The 21085-nt window shown below is 34.3% G+C and overlaps 1 protein-coding gene across 2 annotated transcripts in view; it reads left to right on the top strand.

The window, feature by feature from the left end:
• The first annotated feature begins 17155 nt into the window (after positions 1–17155).
• Positions 17156–21085, top strand: part of LOC136036711 (E3 ubiquitin-protein ligase RNF4-like) — a 28715-nt gene continuing 24785 nt past the window's right edge. The window contains exon 1 of one of the 2 annotated variants that reach the window (XM_065719038.1): positions 17156–17279. In XM_065719038.1, the coding sequence (XP_065575110.1) occupies position 17279 (1 nt within the window). In that variant the 5' untranslated portion in view covers positions 17156–17278. The remainder of the gene's footprint in view (positions 17280–21085) is intronic. The other variant, XM_065719039.1, reaches the window with a different exon arrangement.

Here is a 21085-nt window from a genome sequence, read left to right as displayed (position 1 = left end):
ATTTTTACGTGGCTTTCGTAGACCTCCGAAAAGCTTTCGATAGCGTGGATAGGGACTACCAGAATTAAAAATTAAAATTGGACTACCCGGTCAATTTGCACAGATGGTAGCTAATATGCACGGAAGTACAAAGCAGTCGTTAGAGTGTTTGGAAAAGGAATTTCAAGGATATTTGAAAAGACAAAAAGTGTGAAATAAGAAAGCGCCCTGTCACTTCGGCTATTCGGAATATTCGTAAACGACATTGTAAAATTCTTGGAGAAAAGATGGGCCCCAACCGTTCAGCTCGACAACAGAACGATTTCGGATCTGCTGATCGCCGACGACATGGCATTATTAGTGAAAACAGCTCGTGAACTACAAATTTTAATTGACCTGATGGTAGAATACCTTGAATCGAAGAAACTAAGTCTAAACCTCAGGAAGACGGAGATAATGATCTTCAATAAAGGAGGAAGAAAGAATTTAGTTGAGAATGAGAAATTTCGGTTGAAAGGACAAGAGATTAAGGTAGCGGAAAAGGCAAAATATCTGGGATTTACCCTAACACCTAACTGCAGTTGGAAGGAACATTTGAGCGAAATGTCAAAGCGAGGGAAAGCAGCAGTGGGTGCAATATTACGTAATGACCTTGTGAAACAGTCGAAGTAACTAAAAATGTTTAAGCAAATATTTGATTCCAAAATTAAACCGGCAATCCATTACGGAGCTGAGCTATGGGGCCTGGAGGCCACGGATAAGCTGGAATCAGTCCAGTTTAGATACTACAAAAGACTTTTCGGGCTGTACCAGGCAACACATAACCAGCGAATCAAAGGAGACTTCGGCATCTTCTCACTGAAACTGCACCGGCTTTATCAATTATATAAGTTTTGGCAGATTTTAACCCAACTTCTTGAGGACCGATTGGCTAAACAAGCTTATAATGATTTGCTTCCAGTTAATAGGAAAACTACTTGGACTCAACAAATCTAGAAATTTCTTGACAAACTAGGCCTCTCTTATTTGTGGATGGAAGGAAACGGTCCCGGAAACACACAATGCCTTCCAGAAATTAGGCAGAGATTGAAAGACCAAGATACAAGAGATACAAGATACAAGAGTGGGGTTGTTTAGTACGTTCGTTGGAAACACTGAAAGAATATAGTAAAGTAAAAGACATTTTTGGGGACGAATATTACATTAAGTTAAATTTACCTTTCAAATATTTAAAATCATGGATCCAGTTGAGGGGAAATTGCCTTCCAGTACATAGGAAACAGAGATTTAAAAAAATTAAGGGTGCAAATTGGTAAGTGTGGGTATTGCGGAATTGAGGATAATAAATTAGCCCAGTTCCTCATGGAGGGCCAGGAGCTTGAAAGTTCTAGGGATGAAATTTGGGGAGACCATCGGTTGGTGCTACTTTCTGATATCCTGAGGTCTTCGAAGCCTGGAATCATATGCAAAATGGCACGATATGTGGGAAAGGCGGGAGAGGCTCAGTCGAGCCCGAGTGAATGAAAATAAGTATTGTTTTATATTGAGTGTTTTGTATCATTAAATCATGTTGTGTTTGGCCGTAGGGCTCAAATAAACTTTTTCTTTCTTTCTTTCATTAAAACTGGGAGCCGAGGATATGCTAAAAATTAACTTATGTTTTTCCTGAATTCCATTATTTAAAACTATAATAAAGTGATAGTTATAAAAGCCAGAAATAAAATAAGTTTTCAATTACTTTATTTGTTCTCAAATCTGGTGATGATCCTTTTCATTGTTTTTTTTTCTTTTAATGCTTTATGTGGATCAATGTTTTACACCCTCTGTTGATCCTTCAATTTTAAACACCTTATTCATCAGATGATCATCTATTCATTTTCTTAAATTTTGGAATAGCTATCTTGTGCAAAATAGTCAACAAGTCTAATAACTATGCCTCCTGGGATGAAAAATTACCCAACAGCGCCAGGGATAAGTGTCGTACTCATTGCTTATATATAAGGCTGATTATTGACAAAAGTGGGTAAGTTTGATATTGAGTTTCAAAAATACTAAAAGTATCCAAGTAAAACTGTCGAAACATTTTTAGGGGTGTCATTTCTATGTCAGAGACATGAAAACTGTATAAATATTTATTATGTTAACCAATAAAAAAACAGTAGCCGATGAAAGGGATAAAAATTAATATAAAGAAAAACTCCGAAAGAAAAGTTTGACAAAACATTCGGCCATTTTAGACTATTAAAATATTCAATATTCATTAAAATATTAAAATAAATAGTGAATTATTCCTTTTATAAACCTATTAAGTATTCATAATTGGAAATTTTTGGCATTTTCTAAAAACCTATTAAATATAAAGCTATTAAGATATTCAGTTGGTAAACAAGTAAAAAACCTTGGCAATTAAAAAAAACAAAAGCTTTTCATTAAATGAAAGAATTTGAGACCACTATTCCTATAATATATTCCTATCATAATTCAAACTCAAAACAACCAGATATTACTATTAAAAAAATGAACCCCAAAACGAACAGACATTAAAATGAACGATCTTAGCAAACGTAAACATAACACATAAATGAATAAATAGATCTTAAGTTGCTTCGACATTTAAATTTTTTCTCCAGAGGTACTTCATATGGAAGGGTGATTGCGTAAACTTCGGAGGGAGACATTCGGTTGAAAATCGGAGGTTCTAGTGCCCTTTTTAAGAGTCAAAGTGATCAGAAGGCTACTAGCCCCCACACCCTTTAACCCCAAATGTATCCAATCAAAGTTTTGGATATTCATTGTGTTCAAAATAGTCCAAAGGTCAAATAATTCTGCCTCCACGGTTGACAACCTTCCTCCCCCGAGTCTCCAAGGCAAGGGCTCTAAGTTATGCAAGCTGTCCATTCTACACAAGTTAGGTTTTTATGGAAGGGGCAATCTTATAAACTTCGAAGAAGGCTCATTCGATTTAAAATTAAGATTTCTGGCTCTCTTTTTAAAAGTCAAGAGTGATTAGATGACAACCAGCCCTCTTTCTAGCCTATTTCCCCTAGTGCTTCTAAACTAAATTTTGAGATAGCAATTTAATTCAAAATAGTCCACATTTCTATAAATAATGGTTTTTGTTTTGATACCCACCAGCCCTTGGGGCAGAGGTTATAAATTATAACAGTTGGCCATAGCTCACATGTAAAATTTTTATGGAAGAGATGGTCGCATAAACTTTGGAAGCTGCTCATACGGTTGGGAACATAAATTTCTTGTCCTTCATAAGAGTCTTAAGTGAAAGGAGGGTAATCACCCCCCCCCCATCTCTCTCGTGCCCTGTTTTTCACAAATGTTTCCGATCAAAATTTGAAATAGTTATTTTGTTCAAAATGGTCCAAAATTAAAAACAACTATAACCTAGGGTGTTGAAAACCTCCCTTAGTCCCCGGGCAAGGGCTGTAGCTTATGCAAGTTGACCATTGCTAACATATAAGGATTGTTTGGATGGGGTGATTGCACTAATTTTGGAAGGTGCTTATTCGATTGAAGGTTTTAGTTATGTTTTTAAGATTCAAAAGTGATCAAAAGGCAACCAGCCCCTCCCCCAACCCTTATTTCAGAAGGAATCTGGTCAAAATTTTGAGGTCTCAATTTTGTTCAAAATAGTCTGCATACTTCTGGGTTTGAACCCCCCCCCCCTGTCTTAGGACAAGGGTGTTTGCTTATTGCTACTTTGATGCTTTGTTTACTTTGATACTTGTATTTACTAATTTAAGAAGCAAATTTGATTTACGGGGCAAGGGCCTTCAGTTATGCATTTTACTTATTGTCACTTTGATGCTTCTTTTGATTGAATACTTTTGTTACTTTGATACTTTCTTTACTTCGCTATTTTCTTTCACTGATATTGTCACTTTGATATTACTTTTGACACTTTGATTTTAAAGAAAAATGATTTTAAGATAGGAATTTGAAAAACTTGTCTATAAAAATGACCTAAAATTAATTAAAAAAAGCCTTTTGAAAAAAAAATTTCAAAGGAAAGTAAAGGCCATAATAAACTATAATAACCACAGAAAACCATAAAAACCAGCAGAAATGAAAAACCTATAATAATTCAAGCTCAAAACGAGTATTAAAGAATAAATGAAACCAAGACGAACAGAAATTAAATAAACAATTAACTAAACAACCATACAACAGGTACCAATATAAATGAACAAATAAACTATGAAACAACTAAAACTTCAATTGAATTTGCAAATCCAGCTTAAAATGAACAAAAATCACCACAAACAAGAGTTTGATTAGAGCCCCAATCACTAACTACAAAAGCTTGTCACTAACAACTTAATTTTTTTCAATGTTTTCACTTTTATAACTATAATAAACCAGACATTATTAACATTCTGAGGATTAAATATCAGCATATTAAAATTAAATTGACAATGCACTTTCATTTGTGTTTTTTAAGTAAAGGACAAATTAGATTCTGGCCTTTGGAAGCCATAGGGGTTTTGAGCCCTTCTCATTTTAGTTTCTTCTGATTTTGAGTTTGACTTGGTTATTTATTGTAATTTCTGTTCGTGTTGGGTTTTATTTATTTATCAATGGGAATTGTGGTAGTTTTAAGCTTGGTAGATTACTTGATTCTATTTTTGCTATTTTTGGTTTAATGGAGTTCTTTACTTTTCTTTGGAAAACCTATGTTATAGAAAAATATTTTTTATTAGTTAGTTTTTGTTCGTTTTATATTGATTGACAAAGCCTATTCAGGGAAAAATAAAATAATAATTTAAATCTTTTCTGTTTTTCTTAAGGAATTTATAGTTTGGCCCGCTATTTGGAAGCTGGAGAAACTTTTTCAATATTTTTAACAACTTACACTCTTTTAAACATCTGGAAACAAATAGTAGTGTTTAATTTAGTTTTATACCTACTTTAATTATCACTTTTTTTCTTCTGAAACTTCTGATTACTAATCTAATAAGCCCCTTCCGAGGTTTATAAGAACATCCTTTTAATAAAAATCCATATATGCCCCAGGGCATAACTTTCAACCCTTACTCTGAGGGCTGTGAGGGAGGGGGGCTATTTCAGCACTTTGACTGGATATGTTTAAGAAAATGATGGATGTGGGGGGAGGGTAGCTCCCCTCCTCTCAATTTGACTCTTAAAAAGGGCACTAAAACCTCTGAATACCAAACCAATAAGCCCCCCTGCGAAGATTATATAGTTTGACAGCAGAAACCTACATGCTTCTTTATAAGAGTTGATATTTTTCCGACGATTTAGGTGTTTATACGAATATTTTAGGATGAATAGAAGAGGAAATACTAACGAAAAGCTTTAAACTGACAGGACTCTAGACCGACAGGACTAACCATTACAAAGGTTCACCGAAATATTGAGGTAGACATCGACCGTGTAATAAATAGATATGGCGGGAGTGGAAATAGAGAAATCGAATGTTCCTTATAAAATTATGAATTCTGTAATTTAAGCGAAATATATCGAACTTTAAAAAGTGGAAAGCTACTCTAACGTTGTTATGGAAAGTAAAATTTTGATTAGTAAATTTTTAAGATTTCGTCAAAGTTGATACTGTTTATTAAAATACTATTTTTTAGAAAGAAACAGTGATTACGTTAATGCTTTATTGCCAATGCTTAAAACCCTCGTTTAAAATGTCTTCTGTGCATTTTTATCTCTTTGTTCTGTTTTTCTTGTTGCACCCCTGAAAGAACTAGTATTTAATGTTTAATGTATCTCTTACGAATTTACAAGTTGTATCTTTGTCCTCATTTCCTACTCTTCATTACTATCTTATTTATAAAGCGATTCCGCAAAGTTAGGCGACATGCAAATGGTTTGACCTATACAAATCGTCCCAAAGAGTCCATGACCCCAAATAGTTCAAGACCGATTTTTTATTTTTTTTTTTTTTTTTTTATTTTTTTTTTTTTTGACAACAAAAAGTTTAACTCACTCGTTACAGTGGTCAAAAGTGCAAAGGCAAAATATTATGCAAAAAATATCAAATCATTTTTTTTTAGATTTTTTATAGATGGTGATCAGCTTTTTTTAATGGTGGGGTGATTTTTATCCCTTACTATTTTTATCAATATTTTTATACAGTTTTAATTTCAACAGATTTATTAGAACTTTGACCCTCATCAGATTTTGGATTAAATTTACGACCATTTCCACTACCTACCTATGACACATAATAAAATTTTATCTCTTTTTTTCTGTTGTTCTGTTTTCCTAAAGTATAAATTTGGATTGTTCATCTCTGATACTTTTCTCGATAATTTATTCTTTTCTTTTCGCTCACTTGTGACGATATCTTTTTAATATACACACTTCTAACAATAAAATGATGAGACAAGTTTGTTGGATCGAAAAGAAAAAAACTTATTAAAAAATTAAGGTACTTTTCCAGTTTGAATTAAAAAAATTCTAATTACTAGCTGTTGGTGTGGCGCTTTGCACCACACCAACAAGCCCCCCACGTGCGTAAGTATTTACGCGCCATATTAGTTACGCGCCATTGTAGTTGTGTCCCTGTGTCCCACCTGTGAATATATATATATATATATATATATATATATATATATATATATATATATATATATATATATATATATATATATATATATATATATATATATATATATATATATATATATATATATATATATATATATATATATATATATATATATATATATAATATATATATATATATATATATATATATATATATATATATATATATATATATATATATATATATATATATATATATATATATATATATATATATATATACATATATGTTTTTAACTACGTAAAACTTGCGAATATACAAAATTCTTCGCTGTCCCATTGTCTGTGCATATAAATAGATTGTCAGGTTTACCGACTCTTGAACATGCAACATATAATTGTCCATGGGAAAAGCAATCCGTATTCAGATCTGTACCGCATTTTTTCTAATGATTGCCCTTGAGCTTTGTTGATGGTGATTTCTATACCGCATTTTTCTAAAGATTGCCCTTGAGCTTTGTTGATAGCGATTGCTAATCGAACATTTCCTGTGTCCCCCCGTCGTCATTTATATATCCCCCCTGTGCCCCCCGGCGTCCCCGTTGTAGTTGTGTCCCTGTGTCCCGGTTGTCATTTGTGTCCCGATTTCCCAGTCTGTAATTTTTCTTTGAGTGTCCCGGTCGTCATTTATATTCCCTGTGTGCCGGTCGTCATTTGTGTCGCGGTGTCCCTGTCTGCAGCGTCATCTTATAATGACGTCATATACAAAGCCTTATATACTTACAATGACGTCATATGCAAACCCACAAACAAAGAAACATGCATACATACAATTCGAAACAACTTCATGACGGCATAATGCTAAATCCTTATAATGACGTCAGTCGACAAACATGACGTCAGTTGACATACAAACATGACGTTAGTCACCACACAAACATCTTATTTTTATATATAGACTAGCTGTTGGAGTGGCGCTTCGTGCCACCCCAACACCTAGTTGATGGGGGCGCTTCGCGACCCCAAGCCCCCCGCACGCGTAAGTCGTTACGCGCCATATCAGTTACGCGCCATTGTAGTTGTGTCCCTGTGTCCCACCTGTGAATATACATACATATATATATATATATATATATATATATATATATATATATATATATATATATATATATATATATATATATATATATATATATTATATATATATATATATATATATATATATATATATATATATATATATATATATATATATATATATATATATATATATATATATATATATAATATATATATATATATATTATTCTAATGATTGCCCTTGAGCTTTGTTGAAGGTGATTGCTAATCGAACATTCCCTATGTCCCGGTCGTCATTTATATATCCCCCTTGTGCCACCCGGCGTCCCCATTGTAGTTGTGTCCCTGTGTCCTGGTCGTTATTTATATTCACTCCGTGTCGGTTGTTATTTGTGTCCCGGTGTCCCAGTCTGTAATTTCTCTTTGAGTGTCCCGGTCGTCATTTATATTCCCTGTGTCCCGGTGTCCCGGTCGTCATTTGTGTCCCGGTGTTCCGGTCTGTAATTTCGTCAGTCGACAAACATGACGTCAGTCGACAAACATGACGTCAGTCGACAGACAACTTCATGACGGAATAATGCTCAATCCTTATAATGACGTCAGTCGACAAACATGACGTCAGTCAACACACAAACATGACGTCAGTACACAGACAAACAACTTTTTTTATATATATAGATATAGATTGCTCAGACAATATAAATACTTTGGCAGTTTACGTAATAAATTCAGTGATTCTGAACTAAAAACTAAAATAAAACTTAAATATTCTGGTAACAACTTTTTTGTATTTGCACCGATAGTAGTGAGGCCTCCTCAGTCGGTTCAAAGATAGCCACAGCCACTACTCTTTTCTTTTAGCTTGCAATTCTCGAAGAAATTTAACGGCGATTCCCCCAAAACAAGGTGTTATTAATTGTCATCAAGATGCAGGTGTTTGTTAAGTAAGAGAGATTGACTGTTATGTAACAGGGAGTGTTTTTTCTTTGGTTACCTAAAAAACATAAGGGCGTAGGAAAAAAAACCTTCATGGCCCACCAATCAAGATGCAAACGTAGATGTTACGTCATATCTTTTTTTATTGTTTAATAACCTAAGGATGTAAAAGAAAAACTTTCAGGGGTAGCCAGTGAGGGAACTCTCAAGATGCGGGACCCTAGCAGCAAATTCCAAAGGGGGACATAGCAAGCAATTCCTACGGGGATCCTAGCAACCAATTCCAACGGGGGCCCTAGAAACTAATTCCAATGGGGGCCTACCAACTAATTCCGACGGGGGTTCAAGTGAACAATTACACGGGGTCTTGGCAACGAATTCTAGTGGAGGCCCTAGCATCCAATTCCACTGGGGCCACAGGATCCAAATTCACAGGGCCCCTCGCGACCAATTCCAACCGGCGGCCTGCTATGCAAGTCGAGAGTAAGTTCAAGATTTTATTTCTTCTAGAAATTTCTACAAAGATTTATAATCGAGACATTTTTTCTTCAAGATTTTTGCTCAAGATTTTTGTTCAAGGTCTACTCCTCAAGAAACTTTATCATCCAAAGATTTTGCCCCACTTTAGGAATGAAACGAAATATCAGGAATCTCCCCAACGGAATCTCCCAACAGTTTTTCATGGCGCTTGTTATTATTTGGTAACAGGAGACAATTATAACTTTGAATTGAGAGATGAAATAAAATTATCTTATTTGAATTTTCAGGAATTATTCTTCTTGCAATCGACAAATCAGATTTTTTGTTAAAACCTTAATAAAATCACTGCAGCTCATTCAAAATATTTAAATGCTTTTTATAATGCTAAAAATTCTATTCTGATCTTCGTATGCAAGATAATTTGCTACCACAGTGTTGAACAAACATGCAAATTTAAAGCAGATTTAAATCCAAATCGTAAGAAAATTGATTCATTTTTAAAATTAGTTTTGTTAATTGCGAATTTGTTTTAAATATATCAATTTTCTTTGAACTGAGCCATTAAACAGCTCTCAACGATGTTCCAGTACCATACTTTCTGAGGAGGAAAAGAAAAAAGACACCATATAATCAGAATATCGTAGTTCAAGCAGGTTATCTTGTTTTACATGCCAATAGATTTTTATTGATATTAAAGCCAAGGGACGGTAAGTTTTCAATACAAGAGTTTCAGACAATGCGGCTCTAATAATGTATTTCCTGTTTTAATCTGAAACTTTCTATCGGAGTTATGGACTATTACATTTCTTATTATTCTTGGATTACATTTCATGGATTTGATGAAACTGTCATGTAATGAAACTTATGCAGTCCCTATTTATAATTAAATAATTAGATCATGTTTTGTAGAAAAAGATAATTAACTGAAAATTAAAGATATTTCGGAAAGACAGGTATTATCTCTGTTGTCTGACCTACCCTTCTTCCTCTTTATTGGGCTTCAAATTGTTTATGTAGATCTCTTTTTAATGTAACAACTCCTTGGTCACTTTAAGGCGTGTACCTCTTTTCATCTTGCCTGTCATGTGTTGGATTTTTCCTTAATTTCTTGGAATTTTGTGTAAATCCAACAATAGGCACGGTTATTTTTTGTGTCTGTTGTCCTTTAGAATTTGCTTCTTTTGCCGTTGCTTGTTTTTTTTTCATAATTAAAAATAGAACACTGTACCTTTGTCTTTTAACAGAGGCTGATGCTGTATCAGGTTTTGAAGGTTCTATAATATATTGAATGACTAAGCTGGTCTTTTGTATGGGCTGCAGTGGTAGCTAGCAGCCTAGTAAGAGACGATCATGTCCTTTAATACAAAACATAATGACCTCGAACTCCTCAAAAGAGAGTCAGATTAAAATAATAAGTACAATATTAGATCCCGCCTTGTCTGAAATCTATATATAGAAAACTTTCCGTCTGTTGGCTTGAACAACAAGAAAATATATTGACTTGAAATTCAAAAAAAGTGGCTACAACCACGATATTCTTCATACACAGCATATTTTTTCTTATTCTTCTGAGATAGCTTGGAACTGGAACATCGTAGAGAGAGGTTTAATGGCTCATTTAAAGGAAATTGATGTGGTTAAAAACCTTTTGTTATTAAAAATAAAATTTTAAAATATACTTAATTTTTGTGCAAAAAACGGCATCTTTCATTCACAAGATCGATCAATGACGTCATAATCGTGGGTTGTAGCCAGGTTGTCCCTTACTGTGTGTCTGTCTTGGCTTTTGTGTCTGTCTGTATATATATCTATCTTCTATATATATAAAAATAAGTTGTCTGTCTGTGGATCTGTGGATCAGGTGACGTCATGTTTCTGTGTCGGCTGACGTCATGAAATAAGTAAGAAAAGAAAGCGTTCCGAGGAATCACAAGAACAGCAAGAAAACAGGCTTGCGGCTAAAGAACGCAAAACCGCGCAGTTAGATGAAAATCCACCTGGACAGTGAGAGTCAAAACATATCAAAACTGAAAATGATAGCGATGATGATTGGGTTTGGGATTTTGACTTGGATAAGGTCATCAATGCCTACCAGATTTAAGTTAAAAAAACAAAGGTTCGTCGATATGTACTTCATAGTGACGCTGAAAAATAAAGAAGAAAAAGAAAACTGAAAAAAGAAAAAAGGTAAAAAACTAAAAAAAAAAGTAAAAAGAAAAAACACTCAAAGAGAAATTACAGACCGGGACACAAATGACGACCGAGACAGAGGGAATATAAGTGACGACCGGGAACCTCAAAGAGAAATTACAGACTGGGACACCCGGACACAAATCACGACCGGGACACAGGGAATATAAATGACGACCGGGACACAGGGACACAACTACAACGGGGACGCCGGGGGCACAGGCGGGATATATAAATGACGACCGGGACACAGGGATTGTTCGAATAGAAATTACAGACCGGGACACCGGGACACAAATGACGACCGGGACACAGGGAATATAAATGACGACCGGGACACTCAAAGAGAAATTACAAACTGGGACACCGGGACACAAATGACGACCGGGACACAGGGAATATAAATGACGACCGGGACACAGGGACACATCATTAGAATAATGAGGTATAGATCTGAATACGGATTGTTTTTCCCATGGACAATTATATGTTGCATGTTCAAGAGTCAGTAAACCTGACAATCTATTTATAAAAAACAAAGGTTCGTCGATATGTACTTCATAGTGACGCTGAAAAATAAAGAAGAAAAAGAAAACTAAAAAAAGAAAAAAGGTAAAAAACTAAAAAAAAAACTAAAAAGAAAAAGCACTCAAAGAGAAATTACAGACCGGGACACAAATGACGACCGAGACAGAGGGAATATAAGTGACGACCGGGAACCTCAAAGAGAAATTACAGACTGGGACACCCGGACACAAATCACGACCGGGACACAAGGAATATAAATGACGACCGGGACACAGGGACACAACTACAATGGCGCGTAACTAATATGGCGCGTAACGACTTACGCGCGCGGGGGGGGGCTTGGGGGGGGGCGCGAAGCGCCCCACCAACTAGGTGTTGGGGTGGCGCGAAGCGCCACCCCAACAGCTAGTATATATATATATATATATATATATATATATATATATATATATATATATATATATATATATATATATATATATATATATATATATATGTATATATATATGTATATATATATATATATATATATATATATATATATATATATATATATATATATATATATATATATATATATATATCTGTCCCTCTGTCTGTCTAGTCATGTCTGTGTTTTTGTGTGTCTCTTTGGACTGTGTTTCAGTCTGTGGGTGTATATTTGTCCATCCGTCTGTCAGATCTGGTCTGCTTAGTCTGGTCTGTATGTGTATGTGTGTGTTTCTTTGGCATGTGTGTCTTTTCTGTGTTTGTGGGCTTGTCTGTGTTCTGTGTGTGTATATCTGTCCACCTGTCTGTCTGGTCTAGTCTGTATTTGTCTCTCTGGGCTATTCGCCTTTCTGTTTGTGTGTGTGTACATCTGCCCATTTATCTGTCTAGTCTGGTCTGTCTAATCTAGTTTGTCTGTGTATGTGTGTGTGTGTCTGTCTCTGCACCTTATGTTTGTCTATGTGTATATATTTGTCCATCTGTCTGTCTGGTTTGGTATATGTGAGGGTGTGTCTCTCTGGGCTGTATGTCTGTCTTAGTGTATGTACATCTGTCCCTTTCTCTCTGTCTGTTCCGGTCTGTTTGGTCTTGGCTGTGTGAGTGTTTTTCTTTGTACACTGTGTGTGTGTGTGTGTGTGTCTATCTGTCCATATGTCTGTCCGTCTTTGTTTGGACTTTGGGAAACATCCTGCCCATCTCTCTCAGACTTTGGCAAAAACCCTGCTAACCTATCTTAAACTCAAGTAGACTCTATAAGAGCCTGCTAGTAGTACCTATGTCTCTGAAAACTCCTGGTTGTGCATATCTGACTTTCGAATAAACATTTTAGACATTGAAATTGCCAGCTTACCCTAAAAAAGAAAATGGAAACACAACAAATTAACTCAGTGAAATATTTTAATTGAAATAATGGCATGTAGAACACCATTATAAAAAAATGAAATAAAGCTTAGAATTCATTTCATAAAATTATTCATCATGTTTTCCCTTGACATAGTACTTATTCTATTTGGTGTCTAAGACGACTTTTAACAGTGCTTTCAGCTATAATCTAGTCACACATTTTTCGTTATTTTTATCGGGTTCATGGACTGTGTCGGTCTGTGAACTCTCGTTGGTACTAGTAACGTGATGAGGTGCTTTTTTAATCAATTCCATCTTCATATTCCTTTTTTATATGATCTACAAATGCTGCTTTTATTTTGTTTGTGATTTCACTTTTTATTACGACATAATCTGGGTTTCTGCGGTAGCTAGCAACCCAGCAAGAGACGATCACGTTCGATATTATGAAATATTACAACTCATAACTCCTAAATGGCCTCACACCAAGGGCACAACCAGGTTTTTTCCTCGGGGGAGATTTACAATAAAACTTTAAAGAGCGCATCAAATTTTTTATATGCATTTGCATCACCATTTTACAAGTCAAATTTTTTTGGAGGGTGGGGGGGGGATCAAACCACGTAAACCTATCCCTGTTGGACCAGCTTCGGCTCATATAAGTAAGGCTAAGGCCTCACTTCCACGTTTTAACTCTATTATCTTAAAAATCGTTGCATAACACTAAATATACGTATTTCCTCCCAAATCCCAATAAATTTTCCTATAAATTTAAGAATCAACAGAATTGAAAATTTATATATTACCCTTGGTGTTGTTTGACTTTTTTCGCTGTCTGTACTTTATCAAAGCACTTGTCAACACCTTCCCTTTAATTTGGTTTTTCTCTCTCTCCTTTTTCCCTTTTTCGTCCCCTTTTCTCAATTCTACACTCCTCAAAGATGGCTCATTATTTGTAAATAAAAATTACAGTAAAACTTTGCTAACATTTAAAAGTTATGATATATAAGACTTGAAAAAAGCCACTTTTATACAATACAATATACACAAAAAAAAATAAACCGAAGAGAAAGAGAAAGATAAGACAAGAAATTAATGCCATTTGGTTTCACTTTGATATCTGAATTATACCAATTTCATTGATTACAATGGTCGCTATTTCCAATTTTCCTTTCTTTTTCCTTGCTTCTTCATTTTTACTCCTTGTTTTTCTCACTTCTACATCAACCAGAGCTACCAGAAGAGCTATTGATAACAAAACCTAAATATTTAATTCTATACTGTAAACTTCACGAGTTTTAGCAAGAAACATTGTTAAAATCAGAAATTTTTTCTCTTGACGTACAAGTAGAATCGGCAAAATAATTAATTTTATCCTAGTGTATTATATTTTTTTTTGACAAGTTTATGCAATTTGTGCTATTTTTTTCCAAAATAGAATAGATGTGAAGAACGAACAATCAATATTTTTCCTTTATTTCTTCAGATATTATTAGAAAAAATGTAGATTCAAATTGATCAGGTGACAGTTGCTTTTGCGATTTCTGAGCGTATAAAGAATAGAACTGAATAAATATTGCATTAATTACCTGCAGACACACTCGATTTGTATTTATACATAGCCTATGCAAAGAGATTAGAAAATTTTCCTAATGAAAAGTCTCACTTACTTTTCACATCAAATTAGTTTCAAAAGAAAATAAAATCACATAAAGACTTTAAGTTTAAACTAGATGCCCTATAATTTCCTTTGAAATTTAAACATAGCCTATTTGCCTTAATGAACCTAAAAATGAAGAGGCTCGCAGGTAGTTAAAATATGAAGACGAAATCCTAAATAAAATCAAGGAGCAACAACTGTTCAAACTTGATCATTTGAAAAGATCATTTGAAAGATCATTTGAAACCCTCGATCGTATACGCACTAACATATTCTACAGTCATCCAGATAAGCAGTGCAAGGATCATCACATCGAGGCTGGGCTTAATAGTGTAAAAAGGATGTGACGTTGGACAGGACCTAAGAAAGTAATTTTTCTGAAATTCTAAATTTCAGGGTCCCAAAGTCCTAATATTAGGATTTATAGCTTAAAATGGATAGGTCTTGCAAACCTATTCATTTTAAGGTATAAATCCTAATGTTAGGACTTTGGGACCCTGAAATTTTTATTATTTCATAGAACTTTTCTTATTTCTTACGTCAAGCATTTACCCTCAGGTTAAGCTTGAAAAGTATGATTCGCAGCTCTATTTCGTAGTGTTTTCCCTAGTCAACTCTTATTTTTAATCTCTATAGAAGTAAAAGATTATCAGGTGCGTGGCTAAACAGTAGTTAATCATACTTTCATTATGGCTCGTGCCGAAAATTCTGATTCTAATGGAATAATTTACAGATATGAAAAAAAAGGGACCAGGATTTGTTTCAATGAAGCAACAGGAAAATCGTAATTTTTAAAGAAAAGGGAGATATATTGTCAATTACTGTTGCGACATCTCTCTGTAAATTTTTGAACTTCTCTTCAAAGACGATCTTGAAAAGATATGTTGCACTCCACCACATCAGTTTGGGTTCAAGCAAGGAACAGGTTGTGCAGATGTACTCACGGTCGTGGCAAAGACTCTAATTGATGCAGAATCTGCGGGGGAATGTCTTACTTTTGCTAGTCATGACGTCAAGCGTGCCACCGTGTTCATACACCCTGCAATTCTTTTGAAAACTGTCAAGCGAGGGCTAAGCCCTGCAGGTAATCTCCCACTTCGGCACATGTATTCTCGACTGCGTATTTGACAAAATTACAGCCCGATAAGAACATGCCTCCAGTTACTCGAAAAAAGCATATCCTGGTTTTAAAAGGTGCACACCAAGGAGCAGTTTCTTCACGTGGCTTATTTAATAACTACATCTAAACGCTCAAGATCTATGTCCCTCCTTATTAATTTTATCATCAGCAAATCTGTCATTAATTTTTTGACGATGTTCTGAATCTTAGTCGCACTCTGTAACGAGTCAGTGAAACATTTTCTATCCTCCAGGCAGAATACATTCAGCTTGGTCTACATTTCAATTCTGCCAATTCGGAAATAGTCCATTTTAACTGTAAAAGCGATCTACTAAACGACAATTCGGGAATTCTTCGGTTTAGCCTGTCGATCACATCGTGTATCTTAGTCTCCCTATAGGTTCATTTGTACGGCACACCTGGTACCTTCTTATTGAACATCTAACCCGCCGCATTCCCGCTCTTATGCGTCAATAATTTCCTGCAAGTTCAGATTCAACCGGCATTTGATAGCTAGACTTTTCAATGCAATAGCTCTCCCTAATATTTTGTATATTTCACCCTCTTGGAAACTATTAACTAACACGGACTGAATTAAATTAATTAAATTACGTTTGCTCTTCTTCAATTTTGCAAAATATTTACTTGGCCTTCCACCCTGGCAAAGCAACACAAAAATTGTCGGTCAGTTTAAAATTGCTGACCTGAATATTGCAGTAGCTAGAGTAATAGCTAAACACAATGAAAAAGTCAATATGACTGCCCAGGAGTGGCATTCCGTATTATATCAGTATTCCGTGCCTTTCTTTGAATTGCTTATTTCGTATTTTATGCTATTTTACTTATTTGATTGTTCGTTTTTACTTTGTTGCTCGTTTGGTTTTCTTTTCTCTCTCTTTTTTCCTCCGTCTTATTAAAAACTTTGTATTTTTGTAAATCTTTGTCATGACCTTATATTGTGCGATAAATTTTAGATTTTTTCGAATTTATGGTTTATTTTTATTCGTAAACGTCGTTGCTATGACAAGTGTTAGTGCAGAAAGTGGTTTCTTTTTCTTCTTGTGCTTTCATTTAGTTTGTTTTTTTTTGTGATTCTTCCTGTACTTCGTCTTATCATGTTATGTGAATGACGAGTGTTCAATAAATAAATAAATAATTATTTTATGATAGAAAATTAAAAGCATACATTTCAAAATTTAGGAAGAAAAAGTACCCTCCCCCCTGTTGCTATAGACGACAGGCATACACGCGTGCAACTTGTGCATTAGCGCTATATAAGGAACAAATACAATAGATGGCAATTTGTAACATAATATTTTCTGTTTACTTTTTTTAAATGAGCACGTTTTGCCAATCTTTAACAAAGAACACTGATATTATGAATATCCATTGAAACTGGCTGAGTCATAACATTGTAAATTTATTTCGGAGGTAGTGCAAGTGAGTAAAATATGTAGCCCAGCTTTTACGATGTTTCCAGGATGCCACTTTTAGCTTTATATTTGGGAGTTGTCGATATTTTCTAGACTAGGGTAGTTATGTGTTGAAATCTAGATGTAGGCTAGAATCTAATTTGTGAGCTTAGTAGTATTTTTGGTAATTTTGTACAAAAACTCCCCATGATGGTAAGTGTGAGGCAACAGTATAGAGTTAGCTTAGGATCAATGGCATAATTTTGTCAAATTCCAGGGGGTAGGGGACAAAGCTTGAGGCAAATTTTCTGTAATCAAGTGAAAATGGCAATGAAAACTGAAAAATGGGCTGTATAGTATCATAATGGTAAAAATATACTAGAGAAAACTGACCCGTCTCGGCAGATGTTTGAGTTGTACAGGGTTATCTTAGTTTTGACAAATTTTTAACAAACTAAATTTCAGTGGGGTATAGGGCAAACTGGGGTCTGGGAGGGACAGTTAGCCCCCTGCCCCATTGCAAACTACCCCATTGCTTAAGGCTTCCTGCAAATTTAGACATATGACAAAAAAGGCCAAAAAGAAAGTGAATGCATTGTTTGGTGTTTTTTCTAGGCTATGCTATTTTCAAATTCAATAATCACTTCTTAGACAAATTCAGTTTGAGCCCTTAATAGGGCCTCAATGAGTATGATGGTTGAAATTTGCCTTGCTTATAGGCTATATAAATGATTAGGCTAGGGCTTTTAAACAAGACTAAAACAATGGTCAATGTTGATATTACCTGAACAATTGTTTTGGGTCATGAAACTATTGTAATAGCTACATTTTGACTTTTGGAACATCTGTTCTCTCTTGCAAAACTCACCCTTATGGAGTTATTATATATTTATACATTAAAATCCTAGTTAATTGACTACTTGCTATCTCAGAAAGGGTTTAGGCTAGGAAAATGAAACTTTCAGGGATGAATCTACAGAGTAAAGTATTTCCTGGGAAGGTATTTTGAAGCAACTACCTCCACTCCTTCTCCCTCTAGAGGGCCTTGAAATTTGCCTACATGACAGGTCTTATTACCTATTGAAATTTTGACAAAACAACATTTTACCTTAATTTTCATTTACTAGTTGCTTTTTCTCTGCCTTTAGTTCTGAAAAATGCAATTCCTGTTATTTTAGCAGAATTTTGAGCCATATCAATATATTTTTTTCAAAATTTAGGAAATGTATTTGTGTATCTTTAAAACCTTATAAAATGAAATTGAGCAAAGTTATGAAGCTGCAAACAATTTTGTTGTATTTCAGTTAAGCAGAAGATCTGCTTCTGCAGATCTTCAAAAAACACATATTTTTAAAGGTCATCAAAGGTCAAGGTCCTCTAGAGGGAGAAGGAGTGGAGGTAGTTGCTTCAAAATACCTTCCCAGGACATACTCTAATCTGTAGACTCATCCCTGAAAGTTTCTTTTTCCTAACCTAAACCCTTTCTGAGATAGCAAGAAGTCAATTAACTAGAATTTTACCAAAATTAAAATAGCCTAGAGTTTAACATTCTGGTTTATGTTGCTGCTTCTATTCATCACTAATATGCCATAGTGACCTTACCTTGTCCAAAATAAAAGTGTGCTGTCTGATGAAAATCTTTTGTGATAATTTATCGTCTTGGGTTGCAGTAAAAAGATCTCAAATAACATATTGTGCTTTGATTAAAGGCTTTAGAGAAACAATTGCTCTGTAAAAGTCATAAAACTATAGTATCTTAATTTAAGATGGTAATTTCTTTAAACTCTAAATGTTTTAGCTCTGTGTCCAAGGTCATTTCCCATTAGGGAATCCCCAGTAAAGCACAATTAAAATAAAATCAAGCTTACAATAAAATATGACCATTGAAACTAAATTCAAAAAATTAAAGCAGTCCCAGAATCATTACTTCAATAGAGTTCACCCAGGACTGAAGATACAACTACAAAAAATACGGCAATTTGTTCAGTTAAATACAAATTAAGAGCATGCTTTCAATGCTATTTTTGCTTTCTTGGCAGCTAACCTAAGAGAGCTTTTTCTGTTACATGTTCATTAGAATTGGCTATTGGTTTTGTGATGTGGTTTTTTTAATTGTTTTTATTAAACTTGCATATAAAGTGGTGATGACTACTCCCCCAAATCCCTATTTAAAGAAATATTATGAAATAAGTTACATTTATTTTTTATTGCCTCATGAACAACTTGTTTAATACCCAAATCTAATGAGGGTATTATGGTATTAAGTCTGCTAATGAGGTATTACAAGGTAAATTTAATGAGGTATTAAATCAAATCTGCTAATGAGGGAAGTGTTTTCAGAGTATTGTAGGGCAGAGTTTTAATGGTTGCATTTTATTGTAGGTCTAATTTTATTTTAATTGTACTTTACTGAGGATAGCCTTTGCACATAAGGCTATAATATTCATTTAAGGTTAAAAAAATATTGCTGTCTAAGATTTAATCCCCATGGTTTTACTTGCTATTTTTAATGATGGAAAGGCAGTGTGGCCTTTGTTGTCATTCTGCAAAAGTTTTTTTTTTTTTAATATGCAACAAGAGTAAAACATTTACATAGTGCTTACTTACCAATTCTGGCCAATTACCAATTACATCTGTCAAGTATTTTATTGATACCCAATACTTTGTTGGCATCAACCATCTCTACTAGGGACTGACAAGTTCTCAGATGTATTTCAGACCAATGATTGCCATAAAGGCATACCATCATGCTAATAGTTTGTGTGAAAAAAGGTCAACCACAATTAGGTACTTGTAATTTAATATAATTAGAATGCAAGAAATAGCAAAGAAAAATACATGAGATGTATTCTAATGTTTTCAAAGTTTTTTTTTTCCTGGAAAATGTATCAGTCTGTCAAATCACTTGAACTGGTCTGTTGATTGCTTTGATTGTTTGATGAGTGTATGGTTATGTTTTGAATGCACATCAGATTTATTTTGGTACCTCTTAAAGTGATTAAAAGCTTGTCTGTCAATGATTAGAAAGTGTTGTTGGTTTTTTTCAAACCAATAGAAGAAAAACTGGTACCTGTCTATTATATGAAACACCCTCAAGAAATGAAAGTTGGTGACAATAAAATATGATGAAAATAGAATACTTTATTAGCATTATTGTGAAGGTCATTTGTGAATTATTAGATTGGGAGCTTTGGTGTCAGCTGACCATCTCAAAGACAAAGAAAAGTTCTAAGATTTAATCCTCATGGTTTTACTTGTTGTCTTTAATGATGGAAAGGCAGTGTGGCCTTTGTTGTCATTCAACAAAAGTTTTTTTAAATATGCTACAGGAGTAGAACAATTTACATAGTACTTATTTGCCAATTACCAATTACTTCTGCCAGGTATTGCATTGATACCCAATACTTGTTGGCCTCAACCATCTCTACTAGGGACTGACAAGTTCCCAGAGATATTTCAGAGCAATTATTGCCAAAAAGGCATACCAAAATGCTAATGGTTTGTGTGGAAAAAGGTTAACCACAATTAGATGCTTGTAATTTAATATAATTGTAATACAAGAAATAGCAAAGAAAAATAGATAAGATGTATTCTAATGTTTCCAAAGCTTTTTTTTCCTGGAAAATGTATCAGTGTGCCAAATCACTTGAACTGTTCTGTTGATTGCTTTGATTGTTTGATGAGTGTATGGTTATGTTTTGAATGCACATCAGATTTATTTTGGTACCTCTTCAAGTGATTAAAAGCTTGTCTGTCAATGATTAGAAAGTGTTGTTTGTTTTTTTCAAACCAATAGAAGAAAAACTGGTACCTGTCTATTATATGAAGCACCCT

This window comes from Artemia franciscana, chromosome 15 (genome assembly GCF_032884065.1).
Source record: "Artemia franciscana chromosome 15, ASM3288406v1, whole genome shotgun sequence".
Lineage (NCBI taxonomy): Eukaryota > Metazoa > Arthropoda > Branchiopoda > Anostraca > Artemiidae > Artemia > Artemia franciscana.
The sequence above is the reverse complement of the archived record's forward strand: the minus strand, read 5'-3'. Positions and strand labels throughout refer to the sequence as shown.